The sequence below is a fragment of the Oreochromis niloticus genome, linkage group LG23, assembly GCF_001858045.2.
Source record: "Oreochromis niloticus isolate F11D_XX linkage group LG23, O_niloticus_UMD_NMBU, whole genome shotgun sequence".
Classification (NCBI taxonomy): Eukaryota; Metazoa; Chordata; class Actinopteri; order Cichliformes; family Cichlidae; genus Oreochromis; species Oreochromis niloticus.
The window spans coordinates 29265371-29288198 of record NC_031986.2 but is presented as its reverse complement, the minus strand read 5'-3'; the positions used below and the strand labels follow the sequence as shown (position 1 = coordinate 29288198).

Sequence of the window (22828 nt, the reverse complement as noted above, 5' to 3'; positions counted from 1 at the left end):
GTGTTGTTTCTATTTTGTTCAAGTGTCTCTTTCTTGTGTAATAAAAGAGGAAAACAAGTTTTCCTTCATCATGCTGCTTTTTTACCGTGTTTTTAGGAATTACTTTTATCTGGCTCTTATGTTTTTAAGTGGTTCTAATCCACTAGGCTTTACAAAAATTGGTGTGAAAAAGAGAAAATATCAAGTGAGCATGTTGATCCCAGAGGTCAGAGGTCATACTGCTTTAAGTTCATAAGAAGGCAAAGTAACTCAAATAACTATTCATTACAGTTGAGGTATGTCGAAGAGCATCTCTGAACACACAGCATGTCGAGCCAGGTACCACTCCTGTCAGCTCAGAACAAGAAACTCAGGCTAAATTTAGATGGCCTCACCAAAGTTGAACATTAGAAAATTGATAAACATTGTCTGATCTGATGAGTCCTGATATCTGTTGTGACATTCTGATGATGTAGTCAGAATTTGATGTAAGGAAAGCATGGCTCCATCCTGCGTTGCATTAAGAGTTGAGGCTGGTGGTGTGGGGGATATTTTAATGACACACTTTGTGTTCCTTAATACAAGCTGAGCATGGTTTAAATACCACAGCCTATCTGAGCATTGCTGCTACTGTATCTATCCCTTAATGACCACAGTGTAGCGATCTTACAGTACAATGGATGCTTCCAGAATGATGTCACAAAAGCTCCAGTCATCTCTAACTGGTTTCTTGAACCTGCAGATTAGTCCACTGTACTCAAAGGGCCTCTACAATCACAGTCGATCTCAATCCAGTGGAGTACTTGTAGGGATGTGTATAGTAAAGTGTACAGGTCATACTCTTATTTGGGCCATTTCCTGCAGTGAGGACTTTGACTTTAAATACTTTACTTGTAACAATTTTAATGTAACATTTTTGTTTTTAGTTTTGTGCTTTTCCTTACATAACACTTAATAATGATAACTTTTTTGATACTGGATGGCATGTATAATCTATTTAAAATTAACTTTATCAGAAGGGCCTCTGGAGATTGCTCCGCCCCCTAACTTATCCAGTACATGATCTATCCTATCTGTGCTGACAGTCATCAGCCCATTACAGGGCTACATAATAATATTGTTGTAAGGCCTAAAATGATATTAAGCAGGCAGAAGCAGAGCAAATCAGGATGAAAGTCTCAGCCACCCTCTCCAGTGCCAAAGTCCCTCCGTCTAACCTTACATTACAAGAAAAGAAGGCCGTCGCTTCCCTGAGCAAAGACCACAACATCACTATATTACCAGCGGATAAGGGAAGGTGCACCGTGGTCCTAAACACAACAGATTACCACAGAAAGATCACTACTCTCCTCAGTGACAACAACACCTACGAAGCTTTAAAGCGAGACCCCACAAGCAGCTACAAGAAGAAAGTTATAGCTTGCCTTCAAAACCTTGAAAAGGACAAAACCATTGACCGCATTACATATCACCGCCTTTATCCAGGGGATGCCATACCCTGCATTTATGGACTTCCTAAAATCCACAAGGAAGGGGTCCCACTCAGACCCATAGTCAGTAGCATAAACTCAGCTACTTACAACATTGCGAAACACCTTGCTACCATCCTTGCACCTCTCGTGGGGAACACCCCACACCACATCAAGAACTCCACCGACTTCACTGACAAGGTCCAGAAACTTACCCTGGATCCAGATGAAACCATGGTGTCCTTTGATGTAGTCTCTCTCTTCACTTGCATACCCACCACGGAAGCAGTGGAGACTGTCAGAAAACGACTACAAGAAGACAGCTCCTTGGAAGACAGGACCAACTTCACACCCGATCAGATCTGCACACTGTTAGACCTCTGCCTCACCACTACATATTTCAAATACAACGAGGGTTTCTACAGACAAAAACATGGCTGTGCCATGGGCTCCCCCGTGTCACCTATTGTAGCCAACCTTTACATGGAGGAAGTGGAAAGAAAGGCTCTTGGTTCTTTCAAAGGAAGAGTACCCAGCCACTGGTACAGATATGTAGATGACACCTGGGCCAAAATCAAGACACAAGAAGTGGAATCCTTCACTGCGCACATTAACGCCGTGGATAAAAACATCAAGTTCACCAGGGAAGACACAAAGGATAACTGTTTGCCTTTCCTGGACTGCGCCGTGCACATTGAAAAGAATGGCAACCTCAACATCGAAGTTTACCGGAAGCCCACACACACGGACCAGTACCTCCTCTTTGACTCCCATCACCCTCTGGAACACAAACTTGGAGTAATTAGGACCCTACACCACCGGGCAGAACTTGTTCCCTCTAAGCCTGAGGGAAAAAAGAAGGAACACACACGTAAAGGAAGCACTCAAAACATGTGGTTATCCTAACTGGGCGTTCATAAAGTCAGCAAAGAGGCACAGAAAAGAAGATCAGACACCAGCGAGGGAGGATAAGAAAGACAGACGCAACAACATTGTCATCCCCTATGTAGCCGGTGTATCAGAGAAACTCAGGAGAGTTTTCTCCAAGCACGACATCCCAGTGTACTTCAGACCCGGCAACACACTCAGACAGAAACTGGTTCACCCGAAAGACAAAACTCCAAAACACAGACTTAACAACGTGGTGTATGCTGTACAGTGCAGCGAGGAATGCCCAGACCTCTACATTGGAGAGACCAAACAGCCACTTCACAAGCGCATGGCACAACATAGAAGAGCCACCTCCACAGGACAAGACTCAGCAGTCCACCTGCATCTTAAGGATAAAGGTCACTCTTTCGAGGATGCCAATGTTCACATTTTGGACAGAGAGGACAGATGGTTTGAAAGAGGAGTGAAAGAGGCCATCTATGTCCACTGTGAGCGACCATCTTTGAACAGAGGTGGCGGTTTACGACACCAACTGTCTGCCATCTATAATCCAGTTTTGAGTTCCCTCCCCAGACGCCTTAACCCCCACTCACATCCTGGGCCATCTGACCTCAGGAATTCACATGACAAGGTGCGGCCAGGTTTCACAATGAGCTCACCCGAAACCCTGGCTGATTAGGTACCACACCCGCTTTCACACCTTGGCGCATGTGATTAGAGGATCACCAGGGGGTCCTTTGTCCCTCTTTGGGGGGATACTCCCACTGGGTTTAAATCTGGGACTCTCAGCCATTTGACCTTAGAACTGAAGAAGCTTCTCGGATGAGAGGTGAAACCTCTTCAAGCAACTCAAAGAAGTCCAGACGCTTTTCTTTGCAAACTCCTTTGACTACGATGACCTGGATGACTGAGAACCTTCACAGAGATATTAATTTACATGTGACTGCAGTCCACCCAACCTGCGTCCATCATGTCAGACAGGACAAGGTTGCATTTGCATTAAAGAACAATATATCAACCCACTGCATCTAGCTAATCCGTGTATTCCCTTCATTGTGTAAGTGCTGGCCTCAGCAGTATGCTACTAGAGCCATATGTCATGCACAGTACTGTGTTCATGAATCTGAAGCCTGTTCTTCAGCCTCTTGCGTCTCCAGGCTTATCAGTCTCAATCAGACACTGTGCACTTTAATAATATGATTACAGACACAGCAAGCAATACTGTGATTACTGCAACTCATGTAAACACCTGGTTATCTTATATGCATTAAGGTAGTAATCAGAGTCAGCATAACTGGATTCCCAGGCCTGGATTACGTATCTTTTCTTTTTCCAAATGACTTTTGGCATGGCGGCAGCTCAGTCTGTTTGAGTTTGGATTCGGAGCACCTGAATTCCTGAATCAAGGTCTACCAAACTAACTCTTCCCTGCTGTGTCAGAGTTCTAATGTGTTTACTTTTTTCTTTAATTGTCTCTTTTCTGTTAAGCACTTACCTATGTTTTTTGTGTTTCCTAGAGTTTCCAGAGCCATTTTCAGACATGTGCTGCACTCCTTTCAACATTAACCTATCTGTGAGAACATTTTTTTGTGTGTCAGATTAGACACTAAAGTGATCTTAACCTGCCTGGGTTCCATACCACATCTTTGTGATGCCCACTTGAGTCAGTTTGCACTGTTGTCAGAGGAGCACAGGTAACTGTCTGATTAATTCATATTCAGCAAGTGGATACCGTGTCCAGCCCAGTCTGCCCAGGCACCACACTCACCAAAATCAAATTGATTATTTCCAGTAGAATAACTATTAGTGTTAATGAGGTATTCCGGATGCCCATACCTAATTCTGCAGATATAATCCTGAGCCTGTTGTAAAAAAAATGAAAAAATGTACAATGGGAGACACAGCCTTCAGCTCCCAGTTTGAGTTCAGGAAGCAGACTTAATCTTTCATTTCTTATAAAATTGATAGATAAGACTGGATTACATGAGTCTGAATCATCCCTTAGTTAGGTAGCTGCTATAGGCCCCGGTTGCTAACAGTCTCCCATGATGCACTTAGCAACTCTTTACCCTGCTGTCTTTCCCCGGGCATTTAGTTATCACTATTTCAAGCAATTATTTTTGTGTATTCTCTGTGCTTTCTCTCCCTGTATCTTTCTGGAGGTTTCTATAGAGGAGACCATAGGGAACACATGTTTTCTATATGTACTTGTCAGTTTTGAACTTCTAATCTACTTTTGCACAGCAGGTCTTATTTCACATTAGTCGAAAGGGAATGTGAAAATACATATTTAGTTTTTTGTTACCACAATACCACATTTTTGAAAACTTATGTCAAAAAGTAACTGGAATTAATGGACTACTGTCATGGTACGAATTATTGTGACATCTATATATATTTTTTACCCAGAAATATCCCCAAAATCAGATCATTTTATTTGTAGTAAATTTTTTACTGCATTTTCAGATTTATGAACTGATAAGAACAAAAGTTTGACTCTAGTCAGCCAGCAAAATGGAAAACATATTTAGAAACAAGCTTTATGCAGCTTTCATATTTCTGTTCCTGTATCCAAAATAACACATATTTAGACATTTGAGGTCTAATTTGCATATCTAATAAAACAATTTCAGAACACTGGTAAAAAAATAATGATGTGAATCACCATGATCCACTATGATCACCATGATGAAGTTTCATAGTAAATGTAAAGCTTCTCTTTACATAATGGCTTGTGATAAACAGGGTCAGTTGTGATTTCCACTGTTTCTTCAGGCGTAAAGAGAGCATGCTAATTGCGTCTGATGAGCCCAATTAAACTTCTTGTCTGTCAGCTGAGGTCTTCTTCTAGATGATAAATATTCTTAAACTCAGAGGGTTGCCGGCCCAAGCTTTGAGAGGCCTTCCTTTGGTTATTTACTTTTCTTTTTTTTGCCAATCTCAATACCACGCAATATTTTGACTAATGTTTACTGTGCAGTAATGCATGAGGACGCAAAATTACCTGTATGTCTCTCTGTTTCTTTCCCTATTTTTGTGCTTTTATGTTTATTTTCTAGGTATTTATTTGTCACCACCCATCACCACTACATCAATATACTATATGCTAATTATTTAATTTAAAAATGATCGCTTTTTCACAAAAAATAAGAAATGCTCTTACCTATACCCTCTTAAAACACGGAGAGTACTCATTCCAGATACACACAAAGATTTTAAATATCTGTAGTTAACACATAAATAAAAAAATAAGGAAGGTCCAGTTACTTTGATCATAATTTAGACTATGTGGAAATGTTTCTAAACTGATTCTAATAAACTGATTCTGAGGTGTGCTATAAACATGGCGTGGACACTTCAACTATTCTTCTAACAAGACTATACCGCAGACCAAAGAAACTACCATGCATCCCTCACTGAGAATGTCCAACAGGTAGCCTGGTGATTTGAACTGAGGCCAGTCAGCATTCATCATAACATAATAATCCATCACAACACAGCTGAAGGAACTTTTTTTTTTTTGACTTGCTATTGTCTCTCTGTATGGGCATCACAATAAAAATGTCACTTAAATGTGCAGTGGCAGAATAAATTAATAATACAGGCTGGGAATCTGAATCCATCCTATAGGCCATGGTCAGACAAAACAATAAATTGCAAATTTTGTGGCCAACAATATGTTTAGATAAGAGCTGTCACAATGTCAAGCTTTTACAGTACCATTTTTGTGACCAGAAGAATGCACATTAATGATACTACTGCCATCTTTAGAACATGTGAACAAAAAACAGAAATTCTTTAATTAACAATGTTGGGTCTGTCTAGCACAGGCCCACCGCTGGAACGAGACAGTTTAACTACACAGCAAAAAGCACTGAACACCAAGTAGGCAAAGTTCTGCCCACTTGACCTCCGTCGTTCTGCCCACTTGACCTCCGTCGGACTCTCAGCCAGGTTCCCCATAGCACTCCTTTTATTGTGGTTACATGAATATGCATAGGGTCATTAACATATGACGTCTACATACACACAAAGAGTACCTTGCCTGTGCGTTGTGTAAGTATGTGTGTGTGTGTGTGTGTGTGTGTGTGTGTGTGTGTGTGTGGTCAGAGTGTGAACCTGTGAAGACTCCCCAAAGCTGGTGCCAGGAGTCTAGCGGTCCATCTAAACAAAAGGCTCTTATACTTAACCAGATACAGAGTAGGTGTCCTCCTATACCATAAATCAGTAAGAGCAGATAAAACCTCTCTCCTGACCTTAAGTTGTGTCCACAGGCTACTAAGGATCAAACCTCTACCAACATGACATTGTTTATAAAACTCTAAGCATATATGAGTAGATATTTCTAAGCATAAATGACAATCAACAATACAAATCTAACAAACAAAAATTAATTAACCTCCTAGGACCTGGTGTCCACATATGTGGACATCACATTTTGGGTTATTTAGACCAAAATACTCAATTTTGCTCTACAAGGGCCTGATATCCACTTATGAGGACATTATACTGCCACTGATCTATTGAAATTTTAAACCAATGTCCTCATATGTGGCTCTTATTTTTCTTAGAAACAAAAATCAGGTTAAAAAAAAATCTGGTAATTCTTTGTTTTTACATTAATCAGGTCCCAATCAGCCCAAATATCAAGGAGAAATTAAAAATGCATGCCGTGGAAAAGTTCGGGTCTTAGGAGGTTAAAGTCCTTCTTCACCTCAAAATTCTACACAAAATATAATAACAAAATGAAAACAAAGTTTGCTTGAGAATCTTGCAATTTTATTACAAATTACAGCCTCAAGTCTTTTAGAGTATGATGCTACAAGTGCTGCACACCTGTTTTTGGGCAGTTTCTCCCGTTCTCATTTGCAGACCCTTTCAAGCTCGGTCAGGTTGAATGGGTTGAATGTGTCAGTGCACAGCCATTTTCTGATTTCACTGGGGTTTAAGTCTGGGCTCTGACTGGGCCACTGAAAGACATTCACACAGTGGTCCTGAAGCAACTTTGTGTTTATTGCTGTGTGCTTAGGTTTATTGTTTTGTTTGAAGATGAACCTTTGCCTCAGTCCAAGGTCCAGGGTGCTCTGGGAAAGGTTATCATCAAGGATGTTTCTACACATTGCTGATTTATATTTTCCTTGACGCTGACTAGTCTCCCAGTCCTGTTGCTCAAAAATATCACTACCTCAAAATGCCATCACCATGTTTCACTGTAGATATTCTGATAGCCAGATGGTGAGCGGTTTTCTCCAGACAGTAGAAAATAATTTCTTCTGAGCTTCTTAGACTCTTATTGATTACTTGTGAGCCATGGTCACAGTGGATACCCCTGGACATTGTTTTCCTGCTTCTGTGGGAGGGGTCATTTTGACCTCTTCTGGTGTTTCAAGTGTTAAAGGACTAAAGAGGAAGAAGTTTATAAGAAATAATTTAGAATAGTTTAAAACAGCAACACTGAGGAACCAGGAAACAAGACCCCAAAACCAGGATAAAGAGGTTCAATGAATGTGGTGTTGAAGGTGTGGAGGTGGATCAGAGTGTCAGAGGAGACTCTGTAGAAGGACAGAGTGCCAGCAGGACAGTCCACATACACTGCTACTCTGTTAGAGATAACTCTGTTAGAGTAAAAAGAGGAGAAGGAGGAGGAGGAGATGGGTGTTTGTTTGTTATTGTGCCAGACACGAAGAGGACCATCATCACAACAGCTCAGACTCCAGGACTGATCATTGTTTCCAAACCCACAGTCATAACTACGTCCTTTCCTTCTGATTCTTCTGTAACTCACTGATATATAAAAGTTTCCTCTCCACTCGACCTCCCAGTAACAGCGACCAGTTAGATTATTTGTACACAGCAACTGGGACCATACATCAAATCTGTCTGGATGATCAGGATATGACTGAACCTCCTCCACATGTGTCACCGTCCTGTTGTTGTCAGACAGTTTGAGGTTTGTGTGTAGTGTGTTTGTGTCGATTGTGAGTTGACAGGAATCTGATGGAGAGAACAAACACAATCCAGCTGCAGTTATTGATCCATCACATGTTCATTGATTGACACTTTGATGATGACTCCTGACATCAGAGATGTGAAGTGATGTGACAGTTTGAAGATGGTTGAACGTGTGCTGCTTTGTTTTCATGAATCACATTAAAAACACACTTACACTTCCTCAGACCTGGTGTCAACCACTGGACTCCAGCAGGCTCCACCCTGAAAGGAGGAGGGGGGTCAGACCAGAACAGTCTCTTTCAGCATGCACACATGGACATTACATCACACTCACACACATACTGTTAGACACTGATAAAGGAACAGTCCAACATTTCATAGTATTTAACAAGCCTTTTAGTTAAACAACAACAGTCACAAAGTGATGAAACAAAATTCATTTCTGTAACTCACACTGCTTATCAACCAATGATTTCATCTAGAAATCAAAAATCAGACTGACTGACTTGATTCTGAATTCAGCTTGATTAACACTTCTGAGGCGTATGTACATCCTAACTTGTGTTGTAACCAGAAAGTCTTTTTAGCCCCTCACCGCAACCTTCCACATCATTCAAGTCACTGTGGTATATATTTACTAGATTTGTAGTTACATTTTTGAGAAGGTCCACATCAGGTTAAAAAAAGGTTGGGGCTTGGGATTAAAAATAGGTTATTGCTTAAGGTATTATGGAAATCTGATGCCAAAGTATAATTCACGTGCAACACTGCAAGGGAGTGTACTGTTCATCAGAAGGGAAAATAGTCGGTGGAAACAGGAGGTTTCTTTGGAATGGATTTAGAAGTGTTTTCAACTTTGATTCTTTAAAAGTTGTTAGTTTTAATTACTAAGACAGCGACAACTAGACATGGTGGATTTATCATCAGCTCAGAATAATATCTATAGTGTCCATTTTCGTAGTGTGCTCTCACCTGTCTCTTGTTTGCAAGTAGCTCCCAGTGTTTCCTGTACCTGCTTTGGATTTCTGTTTTATGGACTTTGTGATTCCTCATTTTGAGTTTTGCATTTGGGCTCAATTTTGTCATTTCCTTTCTGCCTCTGTCTCTTCCACCTGGGTCATCTCTATTTTTATTTATGTATTGCATTGTTTATAGTTTGTATTGGCTTTTCAACATACATTGTGACCTTTGTCTCTAAAAAGCAGTAGAAATACATAAATGTATTACTGCAGTGTTGTTTGCCTTTGAATCTACAGAAAACATCTCAGAGTAGTTGTCAGCTTCTACACACCTCTCACTATAAAACATTAGTCTTTGGTTTTTTTGTGATCAAGGTAGGACAGCATAATCTCCTGTTTGTAGTAAACTTTGAATATGATCCCCTAGGTCACTCTATACTGAAATTAATCTAATCTTAATCAGGGTCAGAGGGATAGATGTATTTAAGTACAGCACTCTTAAATGTACTGAGATATATATTACTTGTTTCTACAACTTAACCCTGAAGATATTGTCCTTGGAAACCGCCGACATTAGGATCCCTCACTGATCATTTTCAAGTGTGTTTTTCTTGTGAGCAAAGGAAAAATGTTCCTGAATATGTGATTGTTTATGTCACATCTTCCTGAAACAAAGAGGAAGTGAGTGCAGATTACAGAATATGTTTCCAGCTCTTCCTTCTCTATCAGACATTCTCGCCAACTCGGCAATGGGGCGATCGTGGCTAACGGGGCGATCGTGGCTCAAGATTTGGGAGTTCACCTTGTAATCGGAAGGTTGCCGGTTCGAGCCCCGGCTTGGACAGTCTTGGTCGTTGTGTCCTTGGGCAAGACACGTCACCTGTTGGTGAAGTGGTGGTCAGAGGGCCCGGTGGCGCCAGTGTTCGGCAGCCTCGCCTCTGTCAGTGCACGCCAGGGTGGCTGTGGCTACAATGTAACTTGCCAATGGGTGGATGACTGAATGTATAAAGCACTTTGGGGTCCTTAGGGACTAGTAAAAGCGCTATACAAATACAGGCCATTTTGCCATACCTGAGAGTGTCCAGTCTCCAGTGTGGATCCTTCAGTCCAGCTGACAGCAGCTTCAATCCTGAGTCTCCTGGATGATTATAGCTCAGGTCCAGCTCTCTCAGATGGGAGGGGTTGGAGCTCAGAGCTGAGGCCAGAGAAGTGCAGCCTTCTTCAGTGATCAGACAGCCTGATAGACTGCAGACACACAAAACAAAATTATGAACAATTCTGTTTGTGAGATACTACCAACAGCAAACAACATTCATCTGAAGTTGTTTATCATTGTAAGATAAGCAAGAGAAGACAAAAGTAAAGGACATGAAGTAGTGGCATAAAAAAGCATCTGGAGTGGAAAGAGGGGAGCGGAGACGGAATGGGAAGTTGACCAACAGCCTTATAGCTGCATTACTTTGTGTTAGACGGTAACCTCTGGTACCAGTGCCGACCTCTCAATTTTAAATATATGTAGACCTTGAGGGTTCTCGGGAGGGGCTGTGCTGACATTGGCAGTTATCTTGCAAAGGGTCATGGGCACCATACCCCTCCCATGTTTAAATACACTTTGGAACAACAGGCATCAACACTACGTATATGAGAAGGCAGAGTGAGGCATGGGGTCTTCTCACACCCCTGTTCTCTGGTCGCCATCTGGTGCGAGGAGCCGGGAGAAGGAGCTGGTCAGGGTCTGGGATGCTGGTCGGGGTCTGGGATGCTGGGCCTCCCAGCTGCTGTGGGACCAGGGGCAGTCTATTTGTCTCCATCCCAGAGCAAAGGGAAAACACAAGCCCTGCCAGTGGCTGGTCCCCCCGCCCACTGGTGCATTAGTGGTGCTTGCAGATATTGGTAGCTGCTTCAAGCTTTATTCACAGTTGTCAGTGTTTAAATGAAGCATGTGGCCAATTTAGAATAATCATTCCCTGGAGCCCCTGGAGCAAATTCACTCAGGTACAGATAAAATATTTAAAGCTATTTTTAGCATAAGTTGAATAGGGCATTGTTTCTCTAAATATTTGAAAAATTCAATTTTTGAGAGCAGAAATTTGATCATTTGGATGAAACAAGAGAAAAAAAGAAATCTAGTTTCTTTTTAAAGACAGATAAATGTGACAACAATGCCAGGAAAAAAATTCTAAAAAGAATTCTTATATATGGAAGTGGATGGAAGTGGTGCTGAAGTGAGACTCAGATCAGATCAAAATCTAATTTCAAGAAATCAGATTGTAGAAAAATGTATTCTAAAACTGCTCTTTTTGCAGGAATATATTTTATATTTTAAATGATCAGTGGAAAAGTTAGAATGCTGACCTGAGAGTTTCCAGTGTGCAATATGGACTCTCCAGTCCATGAGACAGAAGCCCCACTCCTGAATCTTGCAGGTCATTGTTACTCAGGTTCAGCTCTCTCAGACTTGAGAGCTGGGAACCGAGAATTGAGGACAGTGCTCCACAGCTTCTCTGTGACAAGTTAGAGTGACTCAGTCTGAAAAATAAAAGACAAACAATAAAACAAATATGGTACAGTGTGAAGTTTAGCAATATTTAATCCTCTTTCTTTAGAACAGTGTTTACCAACCTTTTGGAGCCATGGCATATATTTCACATTAAAAACATAACACAACACACTACCCAAAAAAAAAAAAGTCACAAAAAGCATATTTATAATTTTTCCCCATGCACCACGCATAGCGGAATGGGCTCAGTTTGTCCCAAGTATACCTTTTTTGTTTTTTTTCTGACCACTATGCTAGGGCCTTTATCTGGGTTGGAATTTTCTTCAGGACCCAGGTCAGACTGACTACTTTTTCTTTTCAAATATTTATCTATTGCTATGACACGCTGCATTGTCTCACTGACAGCGTGAATATTGTGTAATTTCTTCTTTGTCTTCTTCTGTTTTACTAGCAACCCATTTAATTAGAGCAGGCAGTGGTACTACCCTCTAGTGGAAGAAAATGCAATTGTTCTGCCTGTTACTCATGCCAGTTGCTTAGAGTCCTAATCAGGTGGAACAAAATAATCTTCCACGGCACACCTTTGTGCCATGGCACAGTGGTTTGGAAACACTGCTTTAGAAAACCTTAACACCAAGCTAAGATACAATAGCATGTCGATGACCTTGGTCGAAATATTTAATTGATTAATTCTGACAAACAAAATGTTATTTGATCTGACCTCAAATTACTCAAGTTAGAGTTCCGACTCTGCAGACCAGAAGAAAGAAGTTTCAGTCCTGGAGCATGCAGGTTGCTTATACTCAGGTTCACCTCTCTCAGACTAGAACACTTGTAGCTGAGAAATGAAGACAGAGATTCACAGCTGCTCTCTGAGAGGTTACAGATGCTCAATCTGAAAATGAAGACATGAACAATACAAAAGACTACATTGTTATAATGCAACCAGGATCAATAGTAATAATTAGTCCTTGCATTTTAAAGAATCCTTATTGTCTTGTGCTGTACAGGTTAGACGTGATTTTTTTTTTTTACTCTAACTTACATTAAAAATGCTCAGAAACAATAACAGATGGATAATGTTGACTTTTGTTGCATGTTTTTTTTAATTGGTTAATTTTGTCAATTGATTAAAAAAAACAGAACGTAATATTATCTGACGTGAGAATATTCAGTTTGCAGTGTGGACTCTGCACCACAGCTAAAAGCTTCTTCACTCCATAATCCCTGAGGCTGTTGGTACTCAGGTCCAGCTCTTTCAGACTACAGGACTGGGAACTGAGAACTGAAAACAGATCTTCACACACCCTCTCTGAGAGGTTACAGCTGTTCAGTCTGAAAAATCAAACAAACACCCAAATATAACAACTTTGACGTAAACAAAAAAGGTTATACATTCTAATCTAATAATGTCTACATATATTACAATTCATGGTCAGGTGAAAAACTTAACTGTAACTCAAAAAAAATAAATAAAAAACTGAAATGTTCTTGGTAGAAACACAATTATATTGATATATCTAGATTGGAATTAGTGAGTTACTGGTAGATTTAGTGAGCTCAGGCTCAAGTGCAGGCTAGTTGGGACCCTCTGGCTCTGGTTCATGTTCAGGTGATATGGGAGCCTTAGGCTTTAGCTCAGGCCAAGGTTCAACTGACACAAGAACCTCATGTTTGGGTTCCAGTTCAGGCAGTGGCATGGTGACCACAGGCGGCAGCGTCGAGTTCAAAGGCAACACAGGATTCTATGGAGACTCCAGAGGCTAGGGTTGCTCAGCAGTGCTTCTGGCTGATACTAAAAGCTGAGGCTGCTGAGCCAAGCAATGAAAACTCAGAACTCTAGATTGAAGACCCAGGACCACTGTGGGTTAAAGACCCGAAAACATGCCACTCTAGTAGCAATTTCTGTTATCAACTACAAATGAAGTTCTTGATTTTGTTCTGATGATCATTAAGTTAGATCCTTTTTTAAAAGGGGGGAGGGGGGGGGGCAACACCATTTACACTGTTCATGTTACAAATACAGGGATTAGTAAATATTTACTTACAGAGCTTTGTTGGAGGCTTTGACCACTGGCAGCAGCCTCAGAAGGGCCTCCTCTGAAGCGGAGTATTTCTTCAGGTCAAACACATCCAGATCTTTTTCTGATGACAGTAAGATGAAGACCAGAGCTGACCACTGAGCAGGAGAAAGTTTATCTATCGGGAGGCATCCTGATCTGAGGGATTTTTGGATCTCCTCCACTAGAGAACGATCATTCAGTTCATTCAGACAGTGGAACAGATTGATGCTTTTCTCTGCAGACAGATTTTGACTGAGCTTCTTCTTGATGTACTGGACTGTTTCCTGATTAGTCTGTGAGCTACTTCCTGTCTGTGTCAGCAGACCTCGTAGGAGAGTCTGATTGGTCTGCAGTGAAAATCCCAGGAAGAAGCGGAGGAACAAGTCCAGGTGTCCATTTGGACTCTGTAAGGCCTTGTCCACAGCACTCTGGTAGATGTATGCCGATTCTACTTCCGTTTTTGATGCTTGTTTTTTTCCAAATAATTTCGACGTCAAGGAGGTAATTTGTTGTTCTTCCAGCAGATTGACTGCAGAGTTGATTAAGGTCAGATGGACATGAAGAGCAGCCAGAAACTCCTGAACACTCAGATGGATGAAACAGTACATCTTGTCCTGGTAGAGTCCACTCTCCTCTTTAAAGATCTGTGTGAACACTCCTGAGTACACTGAGGCTGCTTCGATATCGATGCCACACTCTGTCAGGTCTGATTCATAGAAGATCAGGTTTCCTTTCTGCAGCTGATGAAAAGCCAGTTTTCCCAGAGACTCAATCATCTTCCTGCTCTCTGGACTCCAGTGTGGATCTGTCTCAGCTCCTCCATCATACTTGACCTTCTTCACTTTGGCCAGAACCACCAGGAAGTGGATATACATCTCAGTCAGGGTCTTGGGAAGCTGTCCTCCCTCTCTGCTTTTCAGAATATTCTCCAGAACTGTAGCAGTGATCCAGCAGAAGACTGGGATGTGGCACATTATGTAGAGGCTTCTTGATGTCTTGATGTGGGAGATGATCATGCTAGCCTGCTTTTTTTCTCTGTATCTCTTTCTGAAGTACTCCTCCTTCTGTGGGTCAGTGAACCCTCTGACCTCTGTCACCATGTCAACACAGTCAGGAGGGATTTGATTACCTGCTGCAGGTCGTGTGGTTATCCAGAGGTGAGCAGAGGGAAGCAGGTACCCCCTGATAAGGTTTATCAGCAGCACATCCACTGAGGTGGACTTTCTAGTGTCAGTTAGGATTGTAGTTTTGTGGAAGTCCAGAGGAAGCTGACACTCATCCAGACCATCAAAGATGAACACAACTTGGAAGTCTTCAAAGCTGCAGATTCCTGCTTCTTTGGTTTCAGTAAAGAAGTGATGAACAAGTTCCACCAAGCTGAACTTTTCCTCTTTCAACACATTCAGCTCTCTGAAAGTGAATGGAAATATGAACTGGATGTCCTGGTTGGCTTTGTCTTCAGCCCAGTCGAGGGTGTATTTCTGAGTTAAAACTGTTTTCCCAATGCCAGCCACTCCCTTTGTCAGCACTGTTCTGATTGGTTCATCTCTTCCAGGTGAATCTTTAAACATGTCTTCTTGTCTGATTGTTGTTTCTGGTCTATCTGGCTCCCTGGATGCGGTTTCAATCTGTCTGACCTCATGTTCATCATTGACCTCTGCAGTTCCTCCCTCTATGATGTAGAGCTCTGTGTAGATCTTATTCAGAAGGGTTGGGTTTCCTGCTTTAGCAATCCCCTCAAACACACACTGGAACTTCTTCTTCAGTTTAGATTTAAGTCTTGGCTGACAATTTTGAAGAGCCTCTGAAGTAAAAAATAAATATAATTAACAGCAGATTAAAGTCAGTTCTAAAGTAGTCCAAACAACATCAAAGAAAGTAGCAAGGGCAACTTTTTTTCCTCAAATTTGATTACCAAAGAAGAAATGTTAGAAATGATAACTGCGCAATCCTACTGTTAAGCTTACAAAAATGTATTCAGTCACAATTTCACTAATATGAAAAGATTGGGTATTGGACATTGTGTGCATTTGTATAATTTGTACTCTTATTTCTTATAGGTTTTGGTATTTAGAGGCATTATCCAACAGAAGTGACAGCATCTAGTGCATTACATTGCCAAAAGTATCCACTCACTCTAATCACTCCAATCACTTCCATGTCCGTGTGTATAAAACTAAGCACCTGGACTGCTTCTACAAACACTTGTGAAAGAATAGGTCCAACATGCTACCACAATAGCATATGTCCCATATGTGGAATAAGTCCTGTTATGAAATTTCCTTACTGCCATATATTAAAAAAAGTGGAAGTGATTGGGAATGATAACACTTCAGCCACAAAGTGCTAGTCCAGGTAAAATCACAGAGTGGCATCTGCCGATGGTCAGGCATATAGTGTGTAGAGGTGCCCAACTTTTTGGATAGCTAGTTCGCTCCAAATTTCAAGCGACTTTTAGATTAGCTGAAAAACAGTGCATAGAGAGCTTCGTGTAATGAGTTTCCATGACCAAGCAGCTGCAAGTTGTTCTTCAGGAGTTGGGCTCAGCCCCTTAGTTCCAGTGAAAGGAACTCTTAATGCTTCATGCATGCGCAATCATCCGGGTAAGTTAATCCCCCAAATTTAGTACTGTTCATCTGAATGTAGCGTTTTCAATGGGACTGAAAATGTTGGTTGCTAAATGAAGAGGTTCCTGTCTCTTCACATCCTTTCCTTGTTTGGTTTGTTATATTCTGTACACTTGTTCTACCCTAAGGTCATGAGAAACACATTTGGCTTCATTCAGTAAAGTGATGCTCAGTCTGGAGTGCAACAGATAATCACAAAACTTTTAGGAATCTTTAAGTTTATAAAATTAAATTGGGCTTTGTGGCTTTTCATAGGTAAGCAATGCCCACATGTCCAGGCTAAACAAGTTTTCAGTTCTCTGGGCCACTTCTTCAAATTTTACTCCCAAAATTTATCACATAAAGTGTCATAATGTCCTCCTACTGCTAACTCAGCTGTTTAAAAGAAGCATCTTAAGGAATGCTCAGCAATTCACTTTAAATTCCTACTTTAAATGGGAATAAGGATCTGTCAATTGTTACTTTTAAAATTGAATAATTTTTCTTAAAGGATTTCTGAAACACTCAAGTCACATGAATGACACTTGGATGTTTTTAAGAATCAATTAGCATGGTTTTAACAATTAAATATGACTGCCCTTAAATATAACTAAAGTTTTCAGACAGTGGTCGCAGTATGTATTTAAAAGAGTGATTCTGAGTAGTCTATATTAAGCTAAACAGATATATAAAATAAGTTTGTTAAATATTCTAGTATAATATAATAATTCTAAAGTATAATAATTTTGTTTATCTCTTTAAGTACACAAAACACACAAAACATCCTTGACAAGTACAACATTTATCCTATTCCGCCGTATTATTTTTCAGTTCGTCAGTTTCAACATGTTGCTAAGCAAGTTTGTAGTCAGACTGGCCATAGATTTATGACGGCCTTCAAAATTACTCCACAGCATTTCAAACATGTTTTCTTTGTGAACAACACTTTAACAAATACAAATGTATGACAAAGAATGATGTTCTTGCCCTCTCCTTTTTCTTACATTGTATTCTGAGAGTTAACTCTCTCACAACTCAATAAACCATGTAAAGAGACCATTCTTGCAGAAAAAAAGTGACCTCACCTTGTTGAGCAGATGAATCAGAGTATAAACGCAGCTGAGAGAAAAGAGAAAGATCTATAGTCTGAAGATATCTGATCATTATCCTGCTGGCTTTGTCCCCTTTCTTCCTCACTGTGTCGATGAAGCAGCGTGCCTTATCTGCTCTGACTGGGTTCTTCTCCAGTATTGACTCTTTCTCCAATTCATTTAAAACACCATCACTTACAAGGGCCTCCAGGAGCTGTTTAAGGATTTCTGTTGACACCCTCCAAACAAAGGCTGACCGCACCCTGGCAAGCTCCTCCTCTATGGGAAGAAGAAAGAGACGTAAACATGTCTATCACTCAAATATTTAAGCATGTGCCAAAGAAGGGTTGAGCCAGGTTGCAACACATGTGGATGAGATGTAATGATGACCATAAAAAAAATAACAAAAAAATAAGAAAAGGGATCTACCTTGTGTCTATTAATCAATAGATCTCATCAGAAAAACCACTGATCTCCTACCTGCTAAAGAAGCTGCTTTGATTGGTGGTTCTTTCATCATATTTCTATAAAAACATGAGAAGATGATTTTACCAGAAGAAACAGTGAACACAGTCATGTCTCACATCATATGATTTCATTTATATGAAACGTTTAGTGCATGGACCACATACACCCAAAACCTTGTTCAAATGTGATCACATTTGAACAAGGGCCAGAATCTTTCTCAGCAGATACTTTGAGGGCCAGATGTTCTCATAAAATAAACTTAATATAATATTGTAGGTGATATTTTGTTATTTGATTGCACTCATTTCCCTTCCAAATTCCAAATATCCCTTAGTCTTTGTTATTGTTAACAGACTCACATTACATGTACTGCAGCAATGCAATATTTTAGGCTTTATATTTGTGAGGCTGTCAAGTTATCCATCATGCACACATGTTGTGTTGTAGTTTGTGGAGTTGTCGTAGGTGAAAGCTTTTCTGAATATATAGTATATGGCACTCTTGAAGACCCTTAACCTTTTTAACCCAAAAGGCTTTCTGAAGTTTCTGCTTGAAGATTGTATGCTCAAAATTAATTGATTATTTCTCTACAATTACAAACTGTGTACACCATCTTGCCATCAGAATAAAGTTAACACTTGGTTAAAGTTAACAGACTCAGTCTGTGGATTTATCAGAAAATGCGTGGAAGATGTCGTCCCATCCAGAACAGTTAAATCCTTCCCAAATCAAAAACCCTGGATTAACGGAGATGTTCGCACGGCGCTAGCGGCACGGAGCACCGCTTTTGCCTCCGCGAACACATCAGACTACAAACACGCACATTACCAACTCCGGAAGACGATCAAAGCAGCCAAACGTGAGTACAGGGACAGGGTGGAGCAACAGTTTGACAACCCTCGGAGTATGTGGCAGGGACTAAACACAATCACAGACTTTAGAGGGAAAACCAGCACACCGCAGACCACGGCCTCTCTGTATGAGGATCTAAACGTATTCTACGCTAGATTCGACACAGCGAACACCATGAGACCGGACAGTGTGCGCACCGCGGATGACGTCAGTGCGCACACTGTGTCTGAGGAGGATGTGCGGAAGTACTTCAGGAGAGTGAACCCACGCAAAGCTACTGGTCCGGACGGGATTCCCGGCCGCGTCCTCAAGTCATGCGCGGCTCAGCTGGCTGGAGTGTTTACACACATCTTCAACCTTTCCCTCTCTCTGTCTGTAGTCCCAGCCTGCTTCAAAATGGCCACCATCGTCCCTGTACCCAAATCCTCCACCATCTCCTCATTGAACGACTGGCGACCTGTAGCCCTGACCCCTATCGTGAGCAAATGCTTCGAGAAGCTGGTCAGGGACTTCATCTGCTCCGCACTACCCGACTCACTGGACCCTCTACAGTTCGCATACCGCCACAACAGGTCCACTGATGATGCCATAGCCCTGACACTCCATGCTGCCCTGTCACACCTGGAGAAGAGAGACACGTATGTGAGAATGCTGTTTGTAGATTACAGCTCAGCATTCAATACCATCGTTCCCTCAAAGCTGGACAGGAAACTGCAGGATCTAGGACTGAGCAGCTCCCTCTGCAGCTGGATCCTTAACTTCCTGTCTGACAGACGCCAAGTGGTCAGACTGGGCAGCACCACCTCATCCCCCATCACACTGAACACTGGTGCTCCACAGGGGTGTGTACTGAGCCCTCTCCTGTACTCACTCTACACCTACGACTGCACGGCCACTAACAACTCCAACATCATTGTGAAGTTTGCGGACGACACTACAGTGGTGGGTCTTATCACCAACGGTGATGAGACAGCCTACAGGGAGGAGGTCAGCGCCCTGACCCACTGGTGTCAAGACAACCATCTCACCCTCAACGTCGCAAAGACAAAGGAGCTGATAGTGGACTTCCGGAGGTGCAGAGGAGTACACACCCCCATCACCATCAACGGCGCCGCTGTGGAGAGAGTGAGCAGCTTCCGCTTCCTTGGTGTAGATCTGGCTGAGGATCTTACGTGGTCAGTACACATAAACAAGACAGTGAAGAAGGCGCAGCAGCGCCTCTTCTTTCTCAGGAGACTGAAAAGATTCGGCATGAGCCCCCGCATCCTCAGGACCTTCTATCGCTGTGCCATTGAGAGCATCCTCACTGGATGCATCACCACCTGGTATGGCAACAGCACCGCTTACAACCGCAAAGCTCTCCAGAGAGTAGTGCGGTGTGCTGAACGGATAATTGGAGGTGAGCTTCCCTCCCTCCAAGACATCTACAGGAAGCGGTGCCTGAGGAAAGCGGGGAGGATCATCAAGGACTCCAGTCACCCCAGCCATAAACTGTTCAGACTACTTCCATCAGGAAGGAGGTTCTGCAGCATCCGGTCCCGAACCAGCAGACTGAGAGACAGCTTTTTCCACCAGGCCATCAGACTGCTGAACACGTCATAGACACCTCACCCTCACTACTGGAACTTCAACATTATGCACTCCATACTGTACATTAATGCCACTGTTTTGCACATACCTACCTCTGTATATTTTATATTTTATATATCTTATTTTATTGTTTACTCTATTTCATTTGTAAAACATGTATATACACACTCACACACACACTCACACACACACACACACACACACACACGTAGAAAAACATATTTAGTACACACATTCAGTAATGTATATACCTTCATATATGGTACATATATTTATTACTTTTTAGATTAACCATTTTTATATTTTGCTTGTTGCACGTTATTGTATTTTGCACAACTCTGTTGCTTGTGAAGCTCGCACACAAGAATTTCACTCGCATGTACTGTACCAGTGTACCTGCACATGTGACGTGACAATAAAGGTGATTTGATTTGATTTGATTTGATTTGACACTAGTGAGTCTTAATGGGCCAATAAGTCAAGCATAACAGCAGATGGAATGCAGAAAAATGCTCCAAGTATAACAAGCTATTCACCACTAATGTGAGGAAGGTGATGCCGCTGACCCAGGTGGCCATGTTGACAGCTGTTTTTGACACTGCTATGTTGGTGTGCGTGGGATGAGCGGGCATCAGCGCCAGAGATGCCTCCAGGATCAACAAACAATCCACATGGTGGAAGAATCATTGGTCAGAATTTAGAGGCGTTGGTAAGGGAGTCAGTAAGGGTCAGAGGTCACTGAACAAACTGCTCTCCATTATGGACAACCATCACACCCAATGCACTCCACAATGCTGAGGCAGCAGAGCTCCTTCTCCCTTAGACTGATTCAACATCACTGCCATGAAGAACTCTTCAGTAAATCAAACTCCAAATCTCTGATTGTTGTTGAGAAGATCCGGTATTTAAAATGTAATTTATCACTGTATTTTATACACTGACTTTCTGAGCTCTTTATGACATATTTCTCCACAGTGACATCACTTCATCTGTTCTTCCTATATTTTAACTTTTTTTTTTAATTGTTGGGTCATAGTCAGTGAGAGATATGTCAAACCTATCTAATGAATGATGCCTGCAGTCATGATTCAGTACCATGGAAGACCTTGGGCATGCTGTTCTTGCCTGACTGTCCAATTACAGTGACCATTTAGTCTAAACTAGTTAAAATTCAAAGGTCACAGATTCAATAAAGACACAATGATTGTCGGAACTGTCACACTGATACTTAAAGTGTTCACTGAGTAACATGGAGGGAAACCGTCCACCTTAAAGATGCAGGTAGCCGGTGTTTGAATTTTCCTCTTTAATGTGTAAAGTTAATCAGGAGTAGCTAATTTACATGAAATGCTTAATTTGAGGAGACCTCTGACCTTTATTTACCTGCTGAACACACCTGTTTCTTCTTCCTTCGGTTTCACGATCAATGCAAGAATAATCCATTAGCCTGTTTTGTGCTTTTGATCTGCTCTGTTAAATTTACTGCATTACACTGTTTATAGAAACTCTTCGTTTCATGTGTTTCAGATTAAAATTCTCATGACCACATAATTTCACATCAAGGCTTTTATTGTGAAACATTAGTAGCAGGAAGTGTGTTTTTCCTCTTTGAAGACAAACCAAGTGTAAATGTGTGTGCTGGTGAGCTCACAGTCAGTGTTTGTGCTCCTCTTTTCTCTCCGAGGCCTCACAAATGCTCACTCTGTTTGTACAATATATCAATTATTTTCAAATGATAACTGTTGTACACGAATGACTGACCCGACCACATCGTTCGCAACAGCCAGCCACACACACACACAACAACCTCAGGTCCCGGCACGTCTAATGCCGGGGAGACATGATGAACTGATGGAGCTCTGGTGTGTCAGCCTCCCCCGCAGCTGCGCCGCAAACCATGCCCTGCCACAATAAAGCTGCTAAACAGCTATCATTGAAAATATGAGTTCAAATGGAGATAAAATGACATCATGAGGGAATTTTAACCACCCTGTTCATCAAAAAGACGATAAGGAGAAAGTGTGAGACGACCTCTTGGTTTAAGTGAGTGCAGCAGCGAAAATATTCAAATAAAGCTGAATAATTTAAAGAGAGCAGAAGAAGAAAAGTCCTGGAGGAACTTTCAGTCTCTTTAAGTTACAGACAGGGCTGGACTGGGACAAAAAATCGGCCCGGGCATTTTGACTAGAGACCGGCCCACCAGGTATTATAGGAAAAGCCATAAAGCCTTTCAATGAAAACAAACGCTGTTGTGACAGTGATGTACACTGTCTTGTTGGTATATGTATGATTTCTATACATTTTACATCAGATGAAAACTTTGGTTGTAAGATTCAGATAATTATTTATTAAAATCTAGAAATTTTAAATGAGAATAAGAAAGAAAAGTATTTCTTTGTGCCCCCCTT

The 22828-nt window shown here is 41.5% G+C and overlaps 1 protein-coding gene and 1 long non-coding RNA gene across 2 annotated transcripts; both read right to left on the bottom strand.

Moving 5' to 3' along the window:
• Positions 1-8523: 8523 nt before the first annotated feature.
• LOC106098153 (NACHT, LRR and PYD domains-containing protein 12) lies at positions 8524-14562 on the bottom strand. The gene is made up of 6 exons (XR_002058184.2): positions 13799-14562; positions 12912-13085; positions 12472-12645; positions 11606-11779; positions 10440-10495; positions 8524-8552 (listed from the first exon to the last, which is right to left on the bottom strand). It is a non-coding gene; the product is annotated as an NACHT, LRR and PYD domains-containing protein 12 (long non-coding RNA).
• Positions 14563-15159: 597 nt separating this feature from the next.
• Positions 15160-21607, bottom strand: LOC109196791 (nucleotide-binding oligomerization domain-containing protein 2-like; the record flags this gene model as incomplete). Its single annotated transcript, XM_025902901.1, has 4 exons — positions 20957-21607; positions 17991-18034; positions 17505-17789; positions 15160-15617 (listed from the first exon to the last, which is right to left on the bottom strand). Coding segments are annotated over exons 2-4 (783 nt in total), but the record flags the coding sequence as incomplete, so codon positions are not given.
• Between the last annotated feature and the right edge of the window lie 1221 nt (positions 21608-22828).